Source organism: Micrasema longulum, unplaced genomic scaffold, assembly GCF_059751315.1.
Source record: "Micrasema longulum isolate JH-2025_06_02 unplaced genomic scaffold, ASM5975131v1 h1tg003676l, whole genome shotgun sequence".
Taxonomy (NCBI): Eukaryota; Metazoa; Arthropoda; class Insecta; order Trichoptera; family Brachycentridae; genus Micrasema; species Micrasema longulum.
Genome location: NW_028280708.1, coordinates 1 through 23352, shown reverse-complemented (window position 1 = coordinate 23352; position 23352 = coordinate 1). Strand labels below are relative to the sequence as shown.

General features: G+C 44.7%; 10 protein-coding genes across 10 annotated transcripts; 6 read left to right on the top strand and 4 right to left on the bottom strand.

Annotated features, from left to right (window-relative positions):
* Positions 1-2702: 2702 nt before the first annotated feature.
* LOC148270622 (uncharacterized) lies at positions 2703-3776 on the top strand. Its single transcript, XM_088242345.1, has one exon. The coding sequence runs from the start codon at positions 2768-2770 to the stop codon at positions 3458-3460; it is 693 nt and encodes a 230-aa protein (XP_088098471.1). The 5' UTR covers positions 2703-2767; the 3' UTR covers positions 3461-3776.
* Positions 3777-4206: 430 nt separating this feature from the next.
* On the bottom strand, positions 4207-4700 carry LOC148270621 (histone H4). The gene has a single exon (XM_088242349.1). The coding sequence runs from the start codon at positions 4525-4527 to the stop codon at positions 4216-4218; it is 312 nt and encodes a 103-aa protein (XP_088098475.1). The 5' UTR covers positions 4528-4700; the 3' UTR covers positions 4207-4215.
* Positions 4701-4969: 269 nt separating this feature from the next.
* Positions 4970-6208, top strand: LOC148270620 (histone H3). The gene has a single exon (XM_088242346.1). It carries the CDS (start codon positions 5078-5080, stop codon positions 5486-5488), a length of 411 nt encoding a protein of 136 aa, XP_088098472.1. The 5' UTR covers positions 4970-5077; the 3' UTR covers positions 5489-6208.
* Positions 6209-6289: 81 nt separating this feature from the next.
* Positions 6290-6875, bottom strand: LOC148270619 (histone H2A). Its single transcript, XM_088242347.1, has one exon. It carries the CDS (start codon positions 6762-6764, stop codon positions 6390-6392), a length of 375 nt encoding a protein of 124 aa, XP_088098473.1. The 5' UTR covers positions 6765-6875; the 3' UTR covers positions 6290-6389.
* A 69-nt stretch (positions 6876-6944) lies between these two features.
* LOC148270618 (histone H2B) lies at positions 6945-7709 on the top strand. The gene has a single exon (XM_088242348.1). The coding sequence runs from the start codon at positions 7078-7080 to the stop codon at positions 7450-7452; it is 375 nt and encodes a 124-aa protein (XP_088098474.1). The 5' UTR covers positions 6945-7077; the 3' UTR covers positions 7453-7709.
* A 9971-nt stretch (positions 7710-17680) lies between these two features.
* LOC148270617 (uncharacterized) lies at positions 17681-18453 on the top strand. The gene has a single exon (XM_088242350.1). The coding sequence runs from the start codon at positions 17739-17741 to the stop codon at positions 18429-18431; it is 693 nt and encodes a 230-aa protein (XP_088098476.1). The 5' UTR covers positions 17681-17738; the 3' UTR covers positions 18432-18453.
* Positions 18454-19177: 724 nt separating this feature from the next.
* Positions 19178-19671, bottom strand: LOC148270616 (histone H4). The gene has a single exon (XM_088242355.1). The coding sequence runs from the start codon at positions 19496-19498 to the stop codon at positions 19187-19189; it is 312 nt and encodes a 103-aa protein (XP_088098481.1). The 5' UTR covers positions 19499-19671; the 3' UTR covers positions 19178-19186.
* A 269-nt stretch (positions 19672-19940) lies between these two features.
* LOC148270615 (histone H3) lies at positions 19941-21179 on the top strand. The gene has a single exon (XM_088242351.1). It carries the CDS (start codon positions 20049-20051, stop codon positions 20457-20459), a length of 411 nt encoding a protein of 136 aa, XP_088098477.1. The 5' UTR covers positions 19941-20048; the 3' UTR covers positions 20460-21179.
* Positions 21180-21260: 81 nt separating this feature from the next.
* LOC148270614 (histone H2A) lies at positions 21261-21846 on the bottom strand. Its single transcript, XM_088242353.1, has one exon. It carries the CDS (start codon positions 21733-21735, stop codon positions 21361-21363), a length of 375 nt encoding a protein of 124 aa, XP_088098479.1. The 5' UTR covers positions 21736-21846; the 3' UTR covers positions 21261-21360.
* Positions 21847-21915: 69 nt separating this feature from the next.
* On the top strand, positions 21916-22660 carry LOC148270613 (histone H2B). Its single transcript, XM_088242354.1, has one exon. The coding sequence runs from the start codon at positions 22049-22051 to the stop codon at positions 22421-22423; it is 375 nt and encodes a 124-aa protein (XP_088098480.1). The 5' UTR covers positions 21916-22048; the 3' UTR covers positions 22424-22660.
* The last annotated feature ends 692 nt before the right edge of the window (positions 22661-23352 follow it).

The following is a 23352-nucleotide window of genomic DNA, read 5'->3' as shown; positions in this document are numbered from 1 at the left end:
TATAATAATAAACAAGAAATAGACGACGCGATAAACCATTTAACACATTACATTCAAGTGGCACGCGACGAATGCATCCCCATAAAAATAATTACGCCAAATATAATAAAACTTACGCCACAAATAACTTCAATAATCGCGGATAAAAATAAGTTACGAAAAATGTATCAAAGCACCAAAAATAAATCATATAAAAAAGAATATAATATTTTAGTACGAAAAATAAAAGCAGAAATAAAAATATTAAAAAGCTCTCTCTGGGAGAAAAAGGTTTCCTCGCTCAGACCGGGCGATCAATCCGTATGGAAAATAGCAAAAGCCCTCAAAAGAAGAGGCATTAACATCCCTCCACTGACGATAGGACAAACCCTAGCCACGTCAGACGCCGCCAAAGCAGACGCGCTTGCGGATGCTTTCGAAAAGGCATACACCGCCACGGACGGCCTAAGCGATCCTGAGAAGGATCGCTTAGTTAACTTCAGCCTTACGGAAATAGAACAAGTGGAGCAAATTCCCATAGATGGAATTAAGCTGTGCACTCCCGGAGAGATAGCTATAAACCTAAAAAGACTAAAAACAAACACGGCACCTGGACCGGATAAAATTCATAACATAATTCTAAAACACCTACCGATCAGAGCCAGAATAGAAATATCTAAAATATTTAACGCGTGCCTACTGCAAGGCTATTTCCCACTAGAGTGGAAACAACCGACTGTACTTCCGTTCGCCAAACCGGGCAAGGACCACAAAATACCCACCAATTACAGACCAATAAGTTTACTGAATACTCTCAGTAAACTCCTAGAAAAAGTAATCACCACTCGACTTCTCACACACCATAAAAGTAACGAGACTCTGCCCGACGAGCAATTTGGTTTCCGAGCCCACCACTCAACCACACACCAGCTGACACGACTAGTCGAACATCTATCCTGGCAACTCAATAAAAACCGAGCCACAGCGATGGCCCTTTTCGACCTAGAAAAGGCCTTCGATACCGTATGGATAGATGGACTAGTCCATAAATTACACAACACAAACACACCCATATATCTCACAAAAATTATAAAATCTTATCTCACAGACCGCTCATTCAAAGTGGCATACAAAAACAGCACATCCACACCGAGAGACATACCGAAAGGTGTTCCGCAAGGAAGCATCCTAGGCCCACACCTCTTCAACATATACACACACGACATTCCGGCGCTTGGAAGATGCGAGAAAGCAATTTATGCAGACGACATGGCACTATACGCGACCTCTTTGTCACCAGAAATGGCGACAAAATACCTACAAACAGGGGCGTCCGAACTCGCGGAGTACTACCGCGGGTGGAGACTCAAACTCAACGAGACTAAGACAGAAGCCATAATGTTCTCTCGCAGAAAAAGAGCGCCGGCAAACAACCTCACAATAGGAAATAGCACTATACAGTGGGTAAAAGAAGTCAAGTATCTCGGGCTGAATCTACACTCGAAACTCACATGGAATCCCCATGTGACAAAAACAAAACGCAAAGCAAACAACGCAACGAGCGCCATAAGTGCACTTCTTAACAGAAGGAATCCTATGAGCACTCGTGTGAAAATGCTTATATACAACACGCTGATTCGTCCCATACTTACATATGCCTTCCCGGTTTGGGGCAGCCTACGTACAACTCAATTTGAAAGGCTCCAAGTTAATCAAAATAAGTGCATAAAAATAGCGTATAATACACGTAAACAACAAAGTATTAAAAAACTCCACGAAAATCAAAAAATCCCCACCCTCAAAGAATACGCGATAAACCAAACTAAAAATTTCTATGATAATATAAAAGACCATAAAAACCCAAAAATAAATCAACTAGGAGATTATAACTTAGACTCACTAGTTTTTACATATAAATATAGACTGCCCAAACATTACATAATGGCAGAGAATCACACACACCCACCCTGAAAACTCGGCGAGACAAAAACGCGATAAAAATGCGACCAAAGATACCATCACCTTCTCCGACGTATCCCCTCGTAGAATTAAATAAATAAAATACTTAAAATCGCGGTAATGTACAACGATTGAAATAAATTAAATTAAGATAAAATATACCTAGACATAAGTAACATAAGAAAATGAAATATTTAAAAACGCGAAAAATGTATAACGATTGAAAACATACACATAAGACTAATATGTATATAGATATAGGAATGTATCCAAATCCCTACTCCCGCCCATTAAATATGTAATGAAATATTTAAACGCGCGGTCAAGAACAGTGATTCGAATTTTGCATAAAATAATTAGACAGTGAAAGTGAAGTGAACAAGTGCAGTGTAGTGTGAAATATGAGTGCAGTTATGTGTGAAATATAAGTGCAGTGAAAGTGACGAGTGCCAGTGCAGTGTATATGTACAGTGAAGTGAAAAGTGAAGAGTGTGAAATACTTAAATTCGCGAAGTAATCTTTTTATCCCAACCAGTTCGAGCAGGGTTTTTGTTACTAGTTTTCCCTGCGAAAAGTTTCAAGTTTTTAAAGTTAAGTGTCAGTTTGAAATAATTAAATTCAGTGCCGAAATGGTGGCAATGCGCACAGCGCAGGTACACCAGTGTAGAATCTGTGGCCCCTCAGGCGGGAAAAGTGTCAGTGTTAGTGAAGTGCTCAAGAAAAAAAAAAAAAAAAAAAAAAAAAAAAATTAGGGCGCCATCAAACGGTGACTTTTTGCCACACTCGCTTTTTTCGTGTGATTATCGGCAGAGAATATCTACAGCAGAAGATGGCAGACACAGCAGCGCCAGCGGCAGCGTCCCCCCTCCCGGCGACTCCGGCCAAGAAGGCGAAGGCTTCGGCCGCCGCCTCCAAAAAACCGAAGGCGAAGCCCTCTCACCCCAAGACCTCCGAGATGGTGAACAACGCGATAAAGGAGCTCAAGGAGCGCGGCGGCTCCTCCCTGCAGGCGATCAAGAAGTACATCTCCGCCAACTACAAGGTCGACGCCGACAAGCTCGCCCCCTTCATCAAGAAGTACCTCAAGGGGGCCGTCGAGTCCGGCGCCCTCGTCCAGACCAAGGGGAAGGGAGCATCCGGATCCTTCAAGCTGGAAGCTAGCAAGGCGAAGGCGTCCGCCGGAGGTGCCAAGAAGAAGAAGCCCGCCGCGGCCGCGTCCAAGAAGCGCTCCACCCCCGCGAAGGAGAGGAAGCCGGCCGCCGACAAGTCCGCCTCCTCCTCGGCCGCCTCGAAGAAGAAGCCCGCCAAGAAGGCGGCCGCTCCGGCCAAGGCCAAGAAGGCCGCCGCCTCGCCCGCAAAGAAGGCCGCCGCGAAGAAAGCCGCGCCCGCCAAGGCCAAGAGCCCGACCAAGGCCAAGAAGACCGCCAAGCCTCCCACCAAGAAGCCGAAGGCGCCCAAGCCAAAGAAGGCGGCCGCCCCGAAAGCCAAGCCCGCGGCGAAAAAGGCCGCCCCGAAGAAGTAGGCGGTGACAACGACGACGACGCCGGCGAGTCTACGACTATTATTATTCTTATCCCCTTCCCGAATCGGAAGACGGCGGGGGTTGATGGACACCGTAATTTTGAGGAGTTAAAAAGCCCTTGTCAGGGCTACCATATGCGCTCTCTATGTCGAATCGTCGGTTAGCTAGCCAGCCAGCTTCGTGCATTTATTTTATTAAATTTAAAAGTAATAGAATACCTACATAATAATATTATTTATGTCATGATGGGTATTTATTATTATTTATTTTTTTTTAATGAGAATATAAGTAAACATAGACAATTTGGTAAATAATATTTCACTTGAAAGTTGTGAGACTTTTCTTTTATAATATATGACATATTATTTTTATTCACATTTTAATGCAAAAAAAAAAAAAAAATATCTCATCATCAGAAGAGAGAATAAGTTTATAATCCAACTTGTGACGGTACGAAACCGACGAGTATTGAGTTATTAATATTTTACTTCATCAATCTCGTATATTATTATTTTTTTTTTTTAATATTATAAATTAAATAATCATTTGATAATTATTATTATTATTATTATTATGTATTTCTTTTTCAAAAGCATTTCTATCATATTATTATTATTTTTCAGATGCACGGCCGGCTAACAGAACGGGACCGACTGACTGACCGACGAGGCGATTGTTGGCCCTGACAAGGGCCGTTTTTTAATCGTGTGGATGGTTGTCGGAAACGGGTAGGCGAGTTGAAGACATTTTCTTTTTTAACCTCCGAAACCGTACAGGGTGCGGCCCTGGCGCTTGAGGGCGTAGACGACGTCCATGGCGGTGACAGTCTTCCTCTTAGCGTGCTCGGTGTAGGTGACAGCGTCTCTGATAACGTTCTCAAGGAACACCTTCAGCACCCCGCGTGTCTCCTCGTAGATCAGGCCGGATATGCGCTTGACTCCGCCGCGACGAGCCAGACGGCGAATGGCGGGCTTCGTGATACCCTGGATGTTATCACGCAGAACCTTCCTGTGACGCTTGGCGCCTCCTTTTCCCAGGCCTTTTCCTCCCTTTCCGCGACCGGTCATTCTCGCAAGTGGTTTTCTTCAAATATTCTCAAAAACAAAACTCGAGAGCACGGCGTGCGACCGTGCCGGACAGTGAACTGTGAGTGAGTGTGCTGAAATTTTTACGGACGCTCTATTTAAGCTCTTCGTAGACGCCTGCGTCTCCCCTGCCGAGTCACGACGCGCACGCACACGAACACGCTACGTGGACAGTCCGTCAACCGCCGTGTAAATTGTCAGTCAGCCAGCCTTTTACTTAGTATTATTATTATTTATTTATATGTTTATTATATTATCGATAATTTATTTTATTCATTTAATCATAAAATAGTTAGCCATCTCGCGATTCTCTATTCAAACAGTCAAACGAACGGGAACAAACGGAACGGACGGAAAGGGGGGAAGCGGACGGATGCCGCGCGGTCTTTTTGAATTGTCCAATCGGCGCCGTCCTGTCCCCCTCCACGGCGAAACGTATAACTTCGATAAATAGGAGCCATCTTCAAAAAGTGAGCGCATTCGTATAAACCTACTCCGCCCGGATAGTTTGAAACGGAAAAAATCAAATAAAATGGCACGTACCAAGCAGACGGCTCGCAAGTCCACCGGAGGGAAGGCGCCCAGGAAGCAGCTGGCCACCAAGGCGGCGCGCAAGAGCGCCCCCGCCACCGGAGGCGTGAAGAAGCCCCATCGCTACAGGCCCGGCACGGTGGCTCTCCGTGAGATCCGTCGCTACCAGAAGAGCACCGAGCTCCTCATCCGCAAGCTGCCCTTCCAGCGCCTGGTGCGCGAGATCGCCCAGGACTTCAAGACGGACCTCCGTTTCCAGAGCTCCGCCGTTATGGCCCTTCAGGAGGCCAGCGAGGCCTACCTGGTCGGCCTGTTCGAGGACACGAACCTGTGCGCCATCCACGCCAAGCGCGTCACCATCATGCCCAAGGACATCCAGCTGGCCAGGCGTATCCGCGGCGAGCGCGCTTAAACATCACCGCCGCCCCCCACCCAACAGCAACGGATGATGATTTTATAATGAATGTTGTATTATCATTGTCTTCGAACTTGGCTGCAGCACGATGCGTCTCTAAAATGGTCCTTTTCAGGACCGCCACATGTACATGATTAATTGATCGTTTCAACTTTTATTCGCTGCCGGGATTAATTTTATTTTTTATTATTATTTTTTTGTATTTTTACATAAAAAAAAATATAAAAGGAAAAACGTTAAGAGAAGTTATATAATTTTAAGAAGTCATGTTAAACATTATTGAGAATATGACACGTTTTTTTTCCCCCCCGTTAATCGTTAATATTAATAATAAATCTTTATTAACCGTAATATAGAACGCCATACGTACTAAAATGTATACACAGTTAAATGGCGGACTTATTGCCATTTGCAATTTCTTACAATCAACATTGTAAAATAGATATTTACATGGGTGTTCCTTTATTTTGAAAAAACAGCCTTCTATTTACACATATTATGTTATTTTTTTACTATGGATTATGTATGTATCTATGTATCCATCTATCTATCTATCTACCTACCTACCTACCTATATAAAATAGGAATTTATTAACACGGTAAAATAATAACAAAAAAAAAAAACTGAAATAAAATGTACGGTAAAGTATTTACAATACATATCAATTACTTTATAAAAATAAACATTCAAATATATAATATTATAGATGTTTTTTTTTAAAAGAAATAATATAAATAATAATAATAATAATAATAATAAAATACACCTAACGGCCGGGACAAACGCATCGCAATGTGGCGGCCCTGAAAAGGACCTTTATTTATAATTTCATTTCGTCGGCAGGCAATCAGGCAATCGGTGGCGGTTATCGTGATACGTGGTGACGGAGTGCACGACTTAAGCCTTCTTCTCTGTCTTCTTGGGCAGGAGCACCGCCTGGATGTTGGGCAGTACACCTCCCTGGGCGATGGTCACGCCCGAGAGCAGTTTGTTAAGCTCCTCGTCGTTGCGGATGGCCAGCTGCAGATGCCTGGGAATGATCCTGGTCTTCTTGTTGTCCCTGGCGGCGTTGCCGGCCAACTCGAGCACCTCAGCGGCCAGGTACTCCATCACGGCGGCGAGGTAGACGGGCGCGCCGGCTCCCACCCTCTCGGCGTAGTTGCCCTTCCTGAGAAGCCTGTGGATACGGCCGACGGGGAACTGGAGCCCCGCGCGGTTGGAGCGCGACTTTGCCTTTCCCTTGACCTTTCCTCCCTTTCCGCGACCGGACATGGCGAACTGGGTTTGTCTTTAAAAATATACGAGCTGCACGGGCGAGAAGCGCGTGCGAGTGGCTGGCGGTGTTTGTGGTTCAAAATTCTAAGAGGGGCTTATTTACGCTGTCCACTGTGCGCGCGCCGCAGTCGGTCCCCCTCACCGCATTGGCGCGTCGCCGCCGACGGAGTGGGGAGTGGGGATAGGACCGGCCTTGCGGAACGCGCCGACCGAAGTGACAAAATGGGGTCGTCGAAAAATGATCAGCTATAAGCTACCGCTCGCTCCGCCGTATCGCCGCCTCAGCTAAGCTCGGAGAAAAAAATCGACAATGCCGCCCAAGACCAGTGGAAAGGCAGCCAAGAAGTCTGGCAAGGCCCAGAAGAACATATCCAAGGGGGACAAGAAGAAGTCCAAGCGCAGGAGGAAGGAGAGCTACGCAATCTACATCTACAAAGTGCTGAAACAGGTGCACCCCGACACCGGTATCTCCAGCAAGGCCATGAGCATCATGAACAGCTTCGTCAACGACATCTTCGAGCGCATCGCCGCCGAGGCGTCGCGTCTCGCCCACTACAACAAGAGATCCACCATCACCAGCAGGGAGATCCAGACGGCCGTCAGGCTCCTGCTGCCCGGAGAGCTGGCCAAGCACGCCGTCAGCGAAGGCACCAAGGCCGTCACCAAGTACACCAGCTCCAAGTGAGAAGTCACAGCCGCCACACACGACCATCATCTGCGCACTCTATCGCGCAAGAACAATAACAGCATAGACGACAAACAAAGGTCCTTATCAGGACCGCCAGATTATGACACGATTGCATTGTTACGATGTATTTTTTTATTTTATGTATACGCAAACAAACCGATTGAGATTGATTGCCTTACTTTTTTATATTGAATATTACGCAGGTACGCCTTTGTCCCGGTGGTGTATTTTATATATTATGATAAAATAATACTACACATATTATAAATATATTAAATGCACTTGTGATAGATAGATAGGTAGATAGATTTTATATATGTTTATTTCTAATAAGATTACACTCACCCGGCGCGAGAGAGTCACGTCAGTCAGTCTGCGGCCATCGCGTCGCGTCGCGTCGCGTCGTCACTAAAAAAAAGAAAAAAGAGATTTTTTTTTCATAGTCATCATTGTAATAATTATAATTATACATTTTTGAAGTTGTGTAAATACATCGAGAATTTGTTCGTTCAGGGAAGTGCCTGAAATTTTTTTTTTTTTTTTTTTTTTATATTTTTGAAGCACTCACATAAACTATCGACTGTGAAATGTACATTTTGATAAAATGTGCCGTGCCTATCTATGGTAAAATTTAATCGAACCGTATTTAAGAAACTAAATATTATTATTACGTTTGTTTTTATTCCTTATGCTATTTATTTACGGCGCTATTTATTTGCGATGCTAATGAAAATGTATGCTATCATAAATCGACTTTGAATATTATAAAAAATACCATAATGAAAATACGCCAACGGAGCCTGCGTTTATTTTTTATTTACATCCACAGATGGCGATAATGCGTCGTTTTTACGCACTAACTATCGACAATAATGGCCCAGCGTAATCGTTGTTTTATTTACAATATTCGTATTCATTGAACAATATAATATGAGCGACATAAATATATATTAATTACACAGTACGGCGTTGATATATTATATATTTTTTGTAATAATACACGAGAGACATACCATGTACGCGTGCGGAAGAAGATTCAAAGTCATCATCATTTCAATCTGACAAATTAATAAACAATACGGGTTGAAATGTAACACGACGACAATTAATATTGATTAAATACCGGTACACACACTACACTTCACTAATTATTATTGCACCAATCATCGGGTAGGTAAATGCCTATTTAGGCGGGTACCGGGAATGAAATAATGAAAAGCAAGCAGTGGCGAATTCGGCGAGTACTTTTTTTCGTTTTGACACCGACCAACCCGCGTTAATATTTTCCGCGACAGGGCGGGCGGCCGGCCGGCCGGCCGACCTACCCCGAGATTCCGTGCACCGAGGTCCGAAGGTGACTGATTGGAAATTCGAATAGGATAATAATAAATATCCATTTAAAACACAGGATCATCTCAAATTAGTGCAGCGCGGGGAGCGCGGCGGAGGTGGCGGAACCAGCCGGCCAGCAGGACAATCGGGGGCGGGGGTAGGCGTAAGTACCTACTGTAATATATTATATTTTATTATAATATGACTATAAATCCTTCTCCGGTTCATTATATTACCTACTGAATTTTATTAATATACTATTTTTCTCTCTTTTTCTAATGCGGCAGTCCACTTGACTTTGATTTCGATAATTACAAAAACAATATTAACTGTCAGGTAATTAGTTAATACCTACATGTTATTACATACCTTTTTATGAAAACTAAGAAGAAGAAGAATAATTATTATTTACCTACTATGTGCGGTGACATATTATATTTATTGTTATTCATTCATTTACTTGCAATATAAGTAGTTGCCTAATTAATATATTATTATTATAAATCAAATTTCTCATTTGAAATTTGTGTTACTACTAAAATCGCTTTAATGAAATTTTATCGACTTCTCTTGGTTTAAAATCTTCTACTTATATTGCTTTTTCAAATTTTAAAGATTACTTGCAATACTTGTTATTCCTTCTTTATTTTTTCTTTTTTTTTCTCTGCTGCATTGGCATGTTTTTATACTTTTAAACTACTTTTAATTACTTATATTATATATGTAAATAAAATCAATATATTGCTGCTCTTACTATAATGTGAGTTTAATTTTGAAGATGTTTTTTAAATTGACCAACATTTACTGTCTTATATTTCACTTAAGGATTCTTCTCATCGTTTCTTTGAATCCCTTAAAATAAATATGTGTATATTTATGTTTTTCCTTTTTTTAAAAAATGTTATTACTATTTTAATTTATTTTTACATCTGAGCGTGTTTTTCATTCTTTATTTCAATTTTTAATTACTATTTCCATTTGTAAATACTCACTACAAACTACAAACTTTAAAATATCTTTTTTTTTCACTTAAATTTTCATTTTTAAACAACTTTCATTTATATTTTTCTTTTTCCTTCTCTTTTTTATACTTTCATAACATTAACCTTACATATAATTGCTTTATAATATGGAAAATTCACTGGTCCATTAGAATTAAGTCTAATTGTGTAAAATATTAAACTTTGTAACTGTACTGTATGTTTCCTAAATAAAAGAAAATAAAAATAATAAACGTTCAAAGAAAATATGTACTTATGTAATAAAAATATCATTTTTGTTTTTTTCGCGCGAAGCGAAAGCAAATTTACAATTTCTCAACAAATTGTTCAATTCAAATATGTAATATACTGTTTTTCTTGAATTGTATGTTGTCCATGCACTTATGTTTTATATATCTATCTATAATTTATATGTGAAAATAACAACGCGGAAGTGTTCGGATACTACGTTGACAGGTTATGAATAAATATGCAGATATATCCGTAGATGGATTATGAATTTACCCACATAGCAAATCATTTGACCGTAGGCCAGTTACAGGCATACAGACCGACCGTCGTCCGTGTCCCTCCACGATTATGAAAGGTGCCATCTGTTGAACGGGATAATGTTCAGCCGGCCATCGGGCAATCGTTGCTTATATTATTTTCTCATTTATAACAGATGGCGCTAGTTACTCATGATTGTGTAAAATATTTCATAATTGTTTTTTTATTTTTGCTGATGATTTATGATATGACTACTTTTGTGTTTACATAGGTTTTAATTTTACTATTCTATATTATATTAAAAAAATAAACAAGGGGTCACATAAATAATGTACTTATTGTGGCGTTGATGTGCTTGTTGTATTATGTAGCGTTTGTTTTTTGTTTCCCGTTGCCTTGTTTTGTTTTCTGTACGTGGTGTCAATAATGAACTTCCTTTTCAGATGATTCATTGGGAATATTATACCGTTTTATACACACCCTTCATAATAGCCAGCCATTCCCGTACAAATACTGTGTACTACTGTGCTATGCTCAGTGCCCATATTCGCTAGATTAATTCCTTAAGATAAAACATTATTTTATATTTAACGTAGATAAAAATTTACACGTCTTTCTCGGATTCAACTTTTATGCGAGCGCGTTGGTCATGGCTTTGATATATAATAGAGTGCATAATATAAATTTAAATTTGAATGTTTCCCGTGCAATTATCGCCCTAGATAATTTTTGCTTTACGATAGTTCCGCCGCGCTGGAAGTATCGTATTGCATAATATTCTATGCTATGTGTACGTTACGTTATAGAGCTTCTGTATTTCTAATTCGGAAGTTTAAAAATCTTTGTCTTATTTTGAGCTTCTATATTTCCTTTTCGGAAGTTTAAAAACCTCTTTTTCATTTTGGGAACTGAGCTTAAACTTTCAAAAGCTCAGTCAAACTTTTATAATTCATTTCAATTTGAAGGGCCGTCGAAATTAGCTTTTGAATCGACATCATCCACGACTGAACAAAATCTGAGACCGACAGAAACCGCAGCCTGAAAAATTTCACCGGACGACGCGTTGCCCTGCGTTGCGTCACGTCACGTTACGTTGCGCTACGTTACGTTACGTTACGTCACGTCGCGTCGCGTCACATTGCATTCCTTTACGTTCGTTGTGGACTTTTTTTTTTTTTTTTTTTTTTTTTTTTTTATTCTCTTCTCTTCTCTTTTCTTTCTTCTTTCATCTTTCTTCTTTCTCTCCCTTCCTCCCCCCCATCTGTGTCTCTGATTTTTTTTTTTTTTTTCATTTTAATTACATTTTTCTCAAATGGAATTGTTCCCATAATAAAATTACAGATTGCCACTAAGAAAAACGTAACAAAAAAAATATACATACAACATAATATTATAATAATTATACATATAATTGTATAATATATATTTTGTTTACATAAATACATATTTACTTTTATTTAAATGCTTATATCATCACCTACATGTCTTATTCCTTTTACATCGTCTCCATCGGCAGCCGGGCCGGACCAGCTCGATCTCTCTCCGCGCCCGCCTCTCGAACTCGGAAGTTATATCTGTAGGTCCGCTAGCGCGCGCTTGTGTGTGTTACGATCGGCCACTTCGGGGCCCCGGTGCCGGGGGCCGCGGCCGCCCCTGTCGCCCACCGCCGCCTCGGACTGCGGCCCGGGCTCTCCCCCGAGAGGTCGGTGCCCCCCCGGAGCCCCAACTTGCCGGGGAGACGGATTCGCGCCCGCTTTTCCGCCGCCCAACGCTGCCGCCCTCGCGCATTTGCGCCTCCGAATGTCCGCACCTCCGCGCGCCCGGGGCCCGGGCCCCCGGCGACGCCGCGCGACGACGGCGAGACCTCCCGCGCGGAGGATCCCCTCATTCCGGAGGGTCCCAGCCTCGGGGCTGCGCCCCCGCGACGCCTTTTGTCCGACCGCCTAAGCATAAATGACAACACTTTTCATCGGCAAAATCGACAAGCGCGCGTAGCCCGACTGCGACACGGTACAAATTATTTTCGAGTACAGAATTTCGCGCGATTAGGGCGCCATAGATCATCTGTTTTATTGTCTCACCTTGAGCAATAAAGCAACCAGTGTGTTTTCCCCGAAATTCGGTTTTCCCGGATAAAGTGGTTATACCTGTGAATCACCAAGTGCCTACCTGCCGACGCGCTGAGCCCCGCTCGCGCCCCGCATCCCGCCGCCGCCACCCCCCCCCGGGGACAGCCGTGACGACCATCGCCGCCGCGCCCGCCGCCGCACGCCCGCATCCCGCTACGCCCGCTGCACAGCACACCGGGTAAGTCACTTTTGGACTATTAATAGGTTCCGCCTGAAAGACGAGTAGGGCCCCTAGAGGTAGTCCGCAGACGAACCCGGCTGCGCCCGCAGCCCGGGAGTGCCGCAGACCCCGCTCCACCACCATGGCCGACAGCCTCGGCTTCAAAACGGAGGAGGGAGGACTGCACATCCAGATAAGCGGTCCACCAATGACCCCCAAGCGGTTCCACGACCTCGTGGAAAAGTACATGAGGGAAAACCCCTCCCTCATTACGGAAGAACCACTACTTCCGATCATCATCCCCGGCGACCCACCAATGGAGTGGTCGACGCCCAAATCCACGGCGAAGCGCGCCCGCCAGCCGACGCCACCGATCTCCCTCACAACAGGGAATCGCTACGAGGGACTACCCGAGGTGAGGGACGCCCCCGGAGTAGTCCCACACAAACGTCCGACCCTTTCCACCACTTCCCGCACCGCTACCACACGCCGACCGACCTCAGCCACCTACACAAATACCGCCAGCCGCCCCCTCGCCTCTCGCCCGACCATCGCACAAGCCGCCGGAGTCTTAGGCTCCGCGGCAGCTGCGAAACTCAGAATACCGCCGATAGTGGTCTCCATGGGCCAGATGACCCACGGAGACCTAATCGCCGCGATCAGCGGCACCAAATTTGCAATCAAATATGGCCGCATGGGGAAGGCAACCCTGACCATGCACACGATGGCGGACCGACAATCCGCCATCGAGAAACTTGAAAGTGCTAGTGTGGAATTCCACACATACACATCAGGAGAAGACCGTCTGAAAAAGACGGTCATTAAAGGCCTTCCCCAACTGGAATGCCGTCAGATCGCGGATGATCTGACCGCACAAGGTTTTCCTGCGACAAAGGTGTCGCAGCTAAACACCAAAGGCGAGGAGGCGATATACCTCGCTCAATTCCCCGCGTCCACCGACATGGGGAAATTGAGAATGGCGGTTAAAGCCGTATGCTTCTGCGTCATAAAGATGCAGAAGTATAAATCGACGCACCTCTCACACGGCACGCAGTGCTACCGATGCCAGGGCTTTGGCCATGCATCGGCTAACTGCCACCGTGTGGCCAGGTGCGTCAAATGCGACGGAAATCACGCAACAAAAGAGTGCGTGAAAACCGTCGACACACCGGCAACATGCTGCAACTGCGGGGAATCGCACCCCGCAAATTACAGCGGATGCTCGCACCGCGTAAAATACGTGGCGAGTATCCAACCGCGACCGGGCCCACGCCAAACACAGGCGCTAGCCCGCGTAAATGGCAGAAGTTGGTCGGCGGTGGCCGCCGGTACAAGCTCCAACCCTCCCCCCACCTCCCACTTCCCCCACCTTCCCCCCTCTACCCTCCCTACCTTCTCCAACCGCCCACCCCTCCTACCCACCCCCCTCCGCCCCACCGCCCAGCGCCCGGCCGGGCGCCCCGAGATGACGCGGCCCCTGGTCCAGGAGGACCAGCCGGCGCCCTCAGAAGATGCGGAAATCGTGGCCATCATGAGGGTCATGATTCAGGCCCGATCACGCCTCGCACGCTGCGCGGATAAGTGGGAAAAGGTGATGGTTCTGATGGAACTCCTCTCCCCGCTTCTCGATGGATGAGCAGCATCCCCGCGACACCGGAATACTCTTGTGGAACGCGCGCGGCATCACAAGCAAGACAGAAGAACTGCTGCATCTCGCCGAGCAGACGGGTATGAAAATCATTCTAATAACTGAGACACATTTAACCCCACAACAATATATCAGGCTGCCCGGATACGAACTATACCGAAACGATCGCGAGGGGAGGAGGGGGGGCGGAACAGCAATTCTCATCCGAGAATCCATCCCGCACACCCTCCTCGCCACGCCGAAACTTAACGTAACGGAAGCGACCGCCATACAGACGGACATAGACGGCAAACCCACTGTTATCGTATCCACGTACGTTAGCAAGGGGAATGCACTACTACACAACGGAATACGAGACATAGACAGACTACTAGCGTTGGGGCCCTCGGTCATAATAGCCGGCGACTTTAACGCTAAACACCAATACTGGAACAATCACATGACAAACGCAAACGGAAACGCACTATACAGACATATGGAGAGGAGGGACTACAATATTTCGTACCCGGACCGGCCTACCGTACACATACATAGAGCCAAGTATCCGTCCACGTTGGATATCGCGCTAGTTCGGAACGTCCCGTACATGTCACAGATGGAAACTCTTGATGAGTTGTCGTCGGACCACTTACCGGTGATATTCACCGTGGGCGGCGAGACGAGAAACATCACCAGGGAACAGGTGCTGTACGGGGAAGCCGACTGGGAGAAATTTAAAAGAAGTATCAACGACGGCATTTACTTGGCTCCAAATACATATAATAATAAACAAGAAATAGACGACGCGATAAACCATTTAACACATTACATTCAAGTGGCACGCGACGAATGCATCCCCATAAAAATAATTACGCCAAATATAATAAAACTTACGCCACAAATAACTTCAATAATCGCGGATAAAAATAAGTTACGAAAAATGTATCAAAGCACCAAAAATAAATCATATAAAAAAGAATATAATATTTTAGTACGAAAAATAAAAGCAGAAATAAAAATATTAAAAAGCTCTCTCTGGGAGAAAAAGGTTTCCTCGCTCAGACCGGGCGATCAATCCGTATGGAAAATAGCAAAAGCCCTCAAAAGAAGAGGCATTAACATCCCTCCACTGACGATAGGACAAACCCTAGCCACGTCAGACGCCGCCAAAGCAGACGCGCTTGCGGATGCTTTCGAAAAGGCATACACCGCCACGGACGGCCTAAGCGATCCTGAGAAGGATCGCTTAGTTAACTTCAGCCTTACGGAAATAGAACAAGTGGAGCAAATTCCCATAGATGGAATTAAGCTGTGCACTCCCGGAGAGATAGCTATAAACCTAAAAAGACTAAAAACAAACACGGCACCTGGACCGGATAAAATTCATAACATAATTCTAAAACACCTACCGATCAGAGCCAGAATAGAAATATCTAAAATATTTAACGCGTGCCTACTGCAAGGCTATTTCCCACTAGAGTGGAAACAACCGACTGTACTTCCGTTCGCCAAACCGGGCAAGGACCACAAAATACCCACCAATTACAGACCAATAAGTTTACTGAATACTCTCAGTAAACTCCTAGAAAAAGTAATCACCACTCGACTTCTCACACACCATAAAAGTAACGAGACTCTGCCCGACGAGCAATTTGGTTTCCGAGCCCACCACTCAACCACACACCAGCTGACACGACTAGTCGAACATCTATCCTGGCAACTCAATAAAAACCGAGCCACAGCGATGGCCCTTTTCGACCTAGAAAAGGCCTTCGATACCGTATGGATAGATGGACTAGTCCATAAATTACACAACACAAACACACCCATATATCTCACAAAAATTATAAAATCTTATCTCACAGACCGCTCATTCAAAGTGGCATACAAAAACAGCACATCCACACCGAGAGACATACCGAAAGGTGTTCCGCAAGGAAGCATCCTAGGCCCACACCTCTTCAACATATACACACACGACATTCCGGCGCTTGGAAGATGCGAGAAAGCAATTTATGCAGACGACATGGCACTATACGCGACCTCTTTGTCACCAGAAATGGCGACAAAATACCTACAAACAGGGGCGTCCGAACTCGCGGAGTACTACCGCGGGTGGAGACTCAAACTCAACGAGACTAAGACAGAAGCCATAATGTTCTCTCGCAGAAAAAGAGCGCCGGCAAACAACCTCACAATAGGAAATAGCACTATACAGTGGGTAAAAGAAGTCAAGTATCTCGGGCTGAATCTACACTCGAAACTCACATGGAATCCCCATGTGACAAAAACAAAACGCAAAGCAAACAACGCAACGAGCGCCATAAGTGCACTTCTTAACAGAAGGAATCCTATGAGCACTCGTGTGAAAATGCTTATATACAACACGCTGATTCGTCCCATACTTACATATGCCTTCCCGGTTTGGGGCAGCCTACGTACAACTCAATTTGAAAGGCTCCAAGTTAATCAAAATAAGTGCATAAAAATAGCGTATAATACACGTAAACAACAAAGTATTAAAAAACTCCACGAAAATCAAAAAATCCCCACCCTCAAAGAATACGCGATAAACCAAACTAAAAATTTCTATGATAATATAAAAGACCATAAAAACCCAAAAATAAATCAACTAGGAGATTATAACTTAGACTCACTAGTTTTTACATATAAATATAGACTGCCCAAACATTACATAATGGCAGAGAATCACACACACCCACCCTGAAAACTCGGCGAGACAAAAACGCGATAAAAATGCGACCAAAGATACCATCACCTTCTCCGACGTATCCCCTCGTAGAATTAAATAAATAAAATACTTAAAATCGCGGTAATGTACAACGATTGAAATAAATTAAATTAAGATAAAATATACCTAGACATAAGTAACATAAGAAAATGAAATATTTAAAAACGCGAAAAATGTATAACGATTGAAAACATACACATAAGACTAATATGTATATAGATATAGGAATGTATCCAAATCCCTACTCCCGCCCATTAAATATGTAATGAAATATTTAAACGCGCGGTCAAGAACAGTGATTCGAATTTTGCATAAAATAATTAGACAGTGAAAGTGAAGTGAACAAGTGCAGTGTAGTGTGAAATATGAGTGCAGTTATGTGTGAAATATAAGTGCAGTGAAAGTGACGAGTGCCAGTGCAGTGTATATGTACAGTGAAGTGAAAAGTGAAGAGTGTGAAATACTTAAATTCGCGAAGTAATCTTTTTATCCCAACCAGTTCGAGCAGGGTTTTTGTTACTAGTTTTCCCTGCGAAAAGTTTCAAGTTTTTAAAGTTAAGTGTCAGTTTGAAATAATTAAATTCAGTGCCGAAATGGTGGCAATGCGCACAGCGCAGGTACACCAGTGTAGAATCTGTGGCCCCTCAGGCGGGAAAAGTGTCAGTGTTAGTGAAGTGCTCAAGAAAAAAAAAAAAAAAAAAAAAAAAAAAAATTAGGGCGCCATCAAACGGTGACTTTTTGCCACACTCGCTTTTTTCGTGTGATTATCGGCAGAGAATATCTACAGCAGAAGATGGCAGACACAGCAGCGCCAGCGGCAGCGTCCCCCCTCCCGGCGACTCCGGCCAAGAAGGCGAAGGCTTCGGCCGCCGCCTCCAAAAAACCGAAGGCGAAGCCCTCTCACCCCAAGACCTCCGAGATGGTGAACAACGCGATAAAGGAGCTCAAGGAGCGCGGCGGCTCCTCCCTGCAGGCGATCAAGAAGTACATCTCCGCCAACTACAAGGTCGACGCCGACAAGCTCGCCCCCTTCATCAAGAAGTACCTCAAGGGGGCCGTCGAGTCCGGCGCCCTCGTCCAGACCAAGGGGAAGGGAGCATCCGGATCCTTCAAGCTGGAAGCTAGCAAGGCGAAGGCGTCCGCCGGAGGTGCCAAGAAGAAGAAGCCCGCCGCGGCCGCGTCCAAGAAGCGCTCCACCCCCGCGAAGGAGAGGAAGCCGGCCGCCGACAAGTCCGCCTCCTCCTCGGCCGCCTCGAAGAAGAAGCCCGCCAAGAAGGCGGCCGCTCCGGCCAAGGCCAAGAAGGCCGCCGCCTCGCCCGCAAAGAAGGCCGCCGCGAAGAAAGCCGCGCCCGCCAAGGCCAAGAGCCCGACCAAGGCCAAGAAGACCGCCAAGCCTCCCACCAAGAAGCCGAAGGCGCCCAAGCCAAAGAAGGCGGCCGCCCCGAAAGCCAAGCCCGCGGCGAAAAAGGCCGCCCCGAAGAAGTAGGCGGTGACAACGACGACGACGCCGGCGAGTCTACAACTATTATTATTCTTATCCCCTTCCCGAATCGGAAGACGGCGGGGGTTGATGGACACCGTAATTTTGAGGAGTTAAAAAGCCCTTGTCAGGGCTACCATATGCGCTCTCTATGTCGAATCGTCGGTTAGCTAGCCAGCCAGCTTCGTGCATTTATTTTATTAAATTTAAAAGTAATAGAATACCTACATAATAATATTATTTATGTCATGATGGGTATTTATTATTATTTATTTTTTTTTAATGAGAATATAAGTAAACATAGACAATTTGGTAAATAATATTTCACTTGAAAGTTGTGAGACTTTTCTTTTATAATATATGACATATTATTTTTATTCACATTTTAATGCAAAAAAAAAAAAAAAATATCTCATCATCAGAAGAGAGAATAAGTTTATAATCCAACTTGTGACGGTACGAAACCGACGAGTATTGAGTTATTAATATTTTACTTCATCAATCTCGTATATTATTATTTTTTTTTTTTAATATTATAAATTAAATAATCATTTGATAATTATTATTATTATTATTATTATGTATTTCTTTTTCAAAAGCATTTCTATCATATTATTATTATTTTTCAGATGCACGGCCGGCTAACAGAACGGGACCGACTGACTGACCGACGAGGCGATTGTTGGCCCTGACAAGGGCCGTTTTTTAATCGTGTGGATGGTTGTCGGAAACGGGTAGGCGAGTTGAAGACATTTTCTTTTTTAACCTCCGAAACCGTACAGGGTGCGGCCCTGGCGCTTGAGGGCGTAGACGACGTCCATGGCGGTGACAGTCTTCCTCTTAGCGTGCTCGGTGTAGGTGACAGCGTCTCTGATAACGTTCTCAAGGAACACCTTCAGCACCCCGCGTGTCTCCTCGTAGATCAGGCCGGATATGCGCTTGACTCCGCCGCGACGAGCCAGACGGCGAATGGCGGGCTTCGTGATACCCTGGATGTTATCACGCAGAACCTTCCTGTGACGCTTGGCGCCTCCTTTTCCCAGGCCTTTTCCTCCCTTTCCGCGACCGGTCATTCTCGCAAGTGGTTTTCTTCAAATATTCTCAAAAACAAAACTCGAGAGCACGGCGTGCGACCGTGCCGGACAGTGAACTGTGAGTGAGTGTGCTGAAATTTTTACGGACGCTCTATTTAAGCTCTTCGTAGACGCCTGCGTCTCCCCTGCCGAGTCACGACGCGCACGCACACGAACACGCTACGTGGACAGTCCGTCAACCGCCGTGTAAATTGTCAGTCAGCCAGCCTTTTACTTAGTATTATTATTATTTATTTATATGTTTATTATATTATCGATAATTTATTTTATTCATTTAATCATAAAATAGTTAGCCATCTCGCGATTCTCTATTCAAACAGTCAAACGAACGGGAACAAACGGAACGGACGGAAAGGGGGGAAGCGGACGGATGCCGCGCGGTCTTTTTGAATTGTCCAATCGGCGCCGTCCTGTCCCCCTCCACGGCGAAACGTATAACTTCGATAAATAGGAGCCATCTTCAAAAAGTGAGCGCATTCGTATAAACCTACTCCGCCCGGATAGTTTGAAACGGAAAAAATCAAATAAAATGGCACGTACCAAGCAGACGGCTCGCAAGTCCACCGGAGGGAAGGCGCCCAGGAAGCAGCTGGCCACCAAGGCGGCGCGCAAGAGCGCCCCCGCCACCGGAGGCGTGAAGAAGCCCCATCGCTACAGGCCCGGCACGGTGGCTCTCCGTGAGATCCGTCGCTACCAGAAGAGCACCGAGCTCCTCATCCGCAAGCTGCCCTTCCAGCGCCTGGTGCGCGAGATCGCCCAGGACTTCAAGACGGACCTCCGTTTCCAGAGCTCCGCCGTTATGGCCCTTCAGGAGGCCAGCGAGGCCTACCTGGTCGGCCTGTTCGAGGACACGAACCTGTGCGCCATCCACGCCAAGCGCGTCACCATCATGCCCAAGGACATCCAGCTGGCCAGGCGTATCCGCGGCGAGCGCGCTTAAACATCACCGCCGCCCCCCACCCAACAGCAACGGATGATGATTTTATAATGAATGTTGTATTATCATTGTCTTCGAACTTGGCTGCAGCACGATGCGTCTCTAAAATGGTCCTTTTCAGGACCGCCACATGTACATGATTAATTGATCGTTTCAACTTTTATTCGCTGCCGGGATTAATTTTATTTTTTATTATTATTTTTTTGTATTTTTACATAAAAAAAAATATAAAAGGAAAAACGTTAAGAGAAGTTATATAATTTTAAGAAGTCATGTTAAACATTATTGAGAATATGACACGTTTTTTTTCCCCCCCGTTAATCGTTAATATTAATAATAAATCTTTATTAACCGTAATATAGAACGCCATACGTACTAAAATGTATACACAGTTAAATGGCGGACTTATTGCCATTTGCAATTTCTTACAATCAACATTGTAAAATAGATATTTACATGGGTGTTCCTTTATTTTGAAAAAACAGCCTTCTATTTACACATATTATGTTATTTTTTTACTATGGATTATGTATGTATCTATGTATCCATCTATCTATCTATCTACCTACCTACCTACCTATATAAAATAGGAATTTATTAACACGGTAAAATAATAACAAAAAAAAAAAACTGAAATAAAATGTACGGTAAAGTATTTACAATACATATCAATTACTTTATAAAAATAAACATTCAAATATATAATATTATAGATGTTTTTTTTTAAAAGAAATAATATAAATAATAATAATAATAATAATAATAAAATACACCTAACGGCCGGGACAAACGCATCGCAATGTGGCGGCCCTGAAAAGGACCTTTATTTATAATTTCATTTCGTCGGCAGGCAATCAGGCAATCGGTGGCGGTTATCGTGATACGTGGTGACGGAGTGCACGACTTAAGCCTTCTTCTCTGTCTTCTTGGGCAGGAGCACCGCCTGGATGTTGGGCAGTACACCTCCCTGGGCGATGGTCACGCCCGAGAGCAGTTTGTTAAGCTCCTCGTCGTTGCGGATGGCCAGCTGCAGATGCCTGGGAATGATCCTGGTCTTCTTGTTGTCCCTGGCGGCGTTGCCGGCCAACTCGAGCACCTCAGCGGCCAGGTACTCCATCACGGCGGCGAGGTAGACGGGCGCGCCGGCTCCCACCCTCTCGGCGTAGTTGCCCTTCCTGAGAAGCCTGTGGATACGGCCGACGGGGAACTGGAGCCCCGCGCGGTTGGAGCGCGACTTTGCCTTTCCCTTGACCTTTCCTCCCTTTCCGCGACCGGACATGGCGAACTGGGTTTGTCTTTAAAAATATACGAGCTGCACGGGCGAGAAGCGCGTGCGAGTGGCTGGCGGTGTTTGTGGTTCAAAATTCTAAGAGGGGCTTATTTACGCTGTCCACTGTGCGCGCGCCGCAGTCGGTCCCCCTCACCGCATTGGCGCGTCGCCGCCGACGGAGTGGGGAGTGGGGATAGGACCGGCCTTGCGGAACGCGCCGACCGAAGTGACAAAATGGGGTCGTCGAAAAATGATCAGCTATAAGCTACCGCTCGCTCCGCCGTATCGCCGCCTCAGCTAAGCTCGGAGAAAAAAATCGACAATGCCGCCCAAGACCAGTGGAAAGGCAGCCAAGAAGTCTGGCAAGGCCCAGAAGAACATATCCAAGGGGGACAAGAAGAAGTCCAAGCGCAGGAGGAAGGAGAGCTACGCAATCTACATCTACAAAGTGCTGAAACAGGTGCACCCCGACACCGGTATCTCCAGCAAGGCCATGAGCATCATGAACAGCTTCGTCAACGACATCTTCGAGCGCATCGCCGCCGAGGCGTCGCGTCTCGCCCACTACAACAAGAGATCCACCATCACCAGCAGGGAGATCCAGACGGCCGTCAGGCTCCTGCTGCCCGGAGAGCTGGCCAAGCACGCCGTCAGCGAAGGCACCAAGGCCGTCACCAAGTACACCAGCTCCAAGTGAGAAGTCACAGCCGCCACACACGACCATCATCTGCGCACTCTATCGCGCAAGAACAATAACAGCATAGACGACAAACAAAGGTCCTTATCAGGACCGCCAGATTATGACACGATTGCATTGTTACGATGTATTTTTTTATTTTATGTATACGCAAACAAACCGATTGAGATTGATTGCCTTACTTTTTTATATTGAATATTACGCAGGTACGCCTTTGTCCCGGTGGTGTATTTTATATATTATGATAAAATAATACTACACATATTATAAATATATTAAATGCACTTGTGATAGATAGATAGGTAGATAGATTTTATATATGTTTATTTCTAATAAGATTACACTCACCCGGCGCGAGAGAGTCACGTCAGTCAGTCTGCGGCCATCGCGTCGCGTCGCGTCGCGTCGTCACTAAAAAAAAGAAAAAAGAGATTTTTTTTTCATAGTCATCATTGTAATAATTATAATTATACATTTTTGAAGTTGTGTAAATACATCGAGAATTTGTTCGTTCAGGGAAGTGCCTGAAATTTTTTTTTTTTTTTTTTTTTTATATTTTTGAAGCACTCACATAAACTATCGACTGTGAAATGTACATTTTGATAAAATGTGCCGTGCCTATCTATGGTAAAATTTAATCGAACCGTATTTAAGAAACTAAATATTATTATTACGTTTGTTTTTATTCCTTATGCTATTTATTTACGGCGCTATTTATTTGCGATGCTAATGAAAATGTATGCTATCATAAATCGACTTTGAATATTATAAAAAATACCATAATGAAAATACGCCAACGGAGCCTGCGTTTATTTTTTATTTACATCCACAGATGGCGATAATGCGTCGTTTTTACGCACTAACTATCGACAATAATGGCCCAGCGTAATCGTTGTTTTATTTACAATATTCGTATTCATTGAACAATA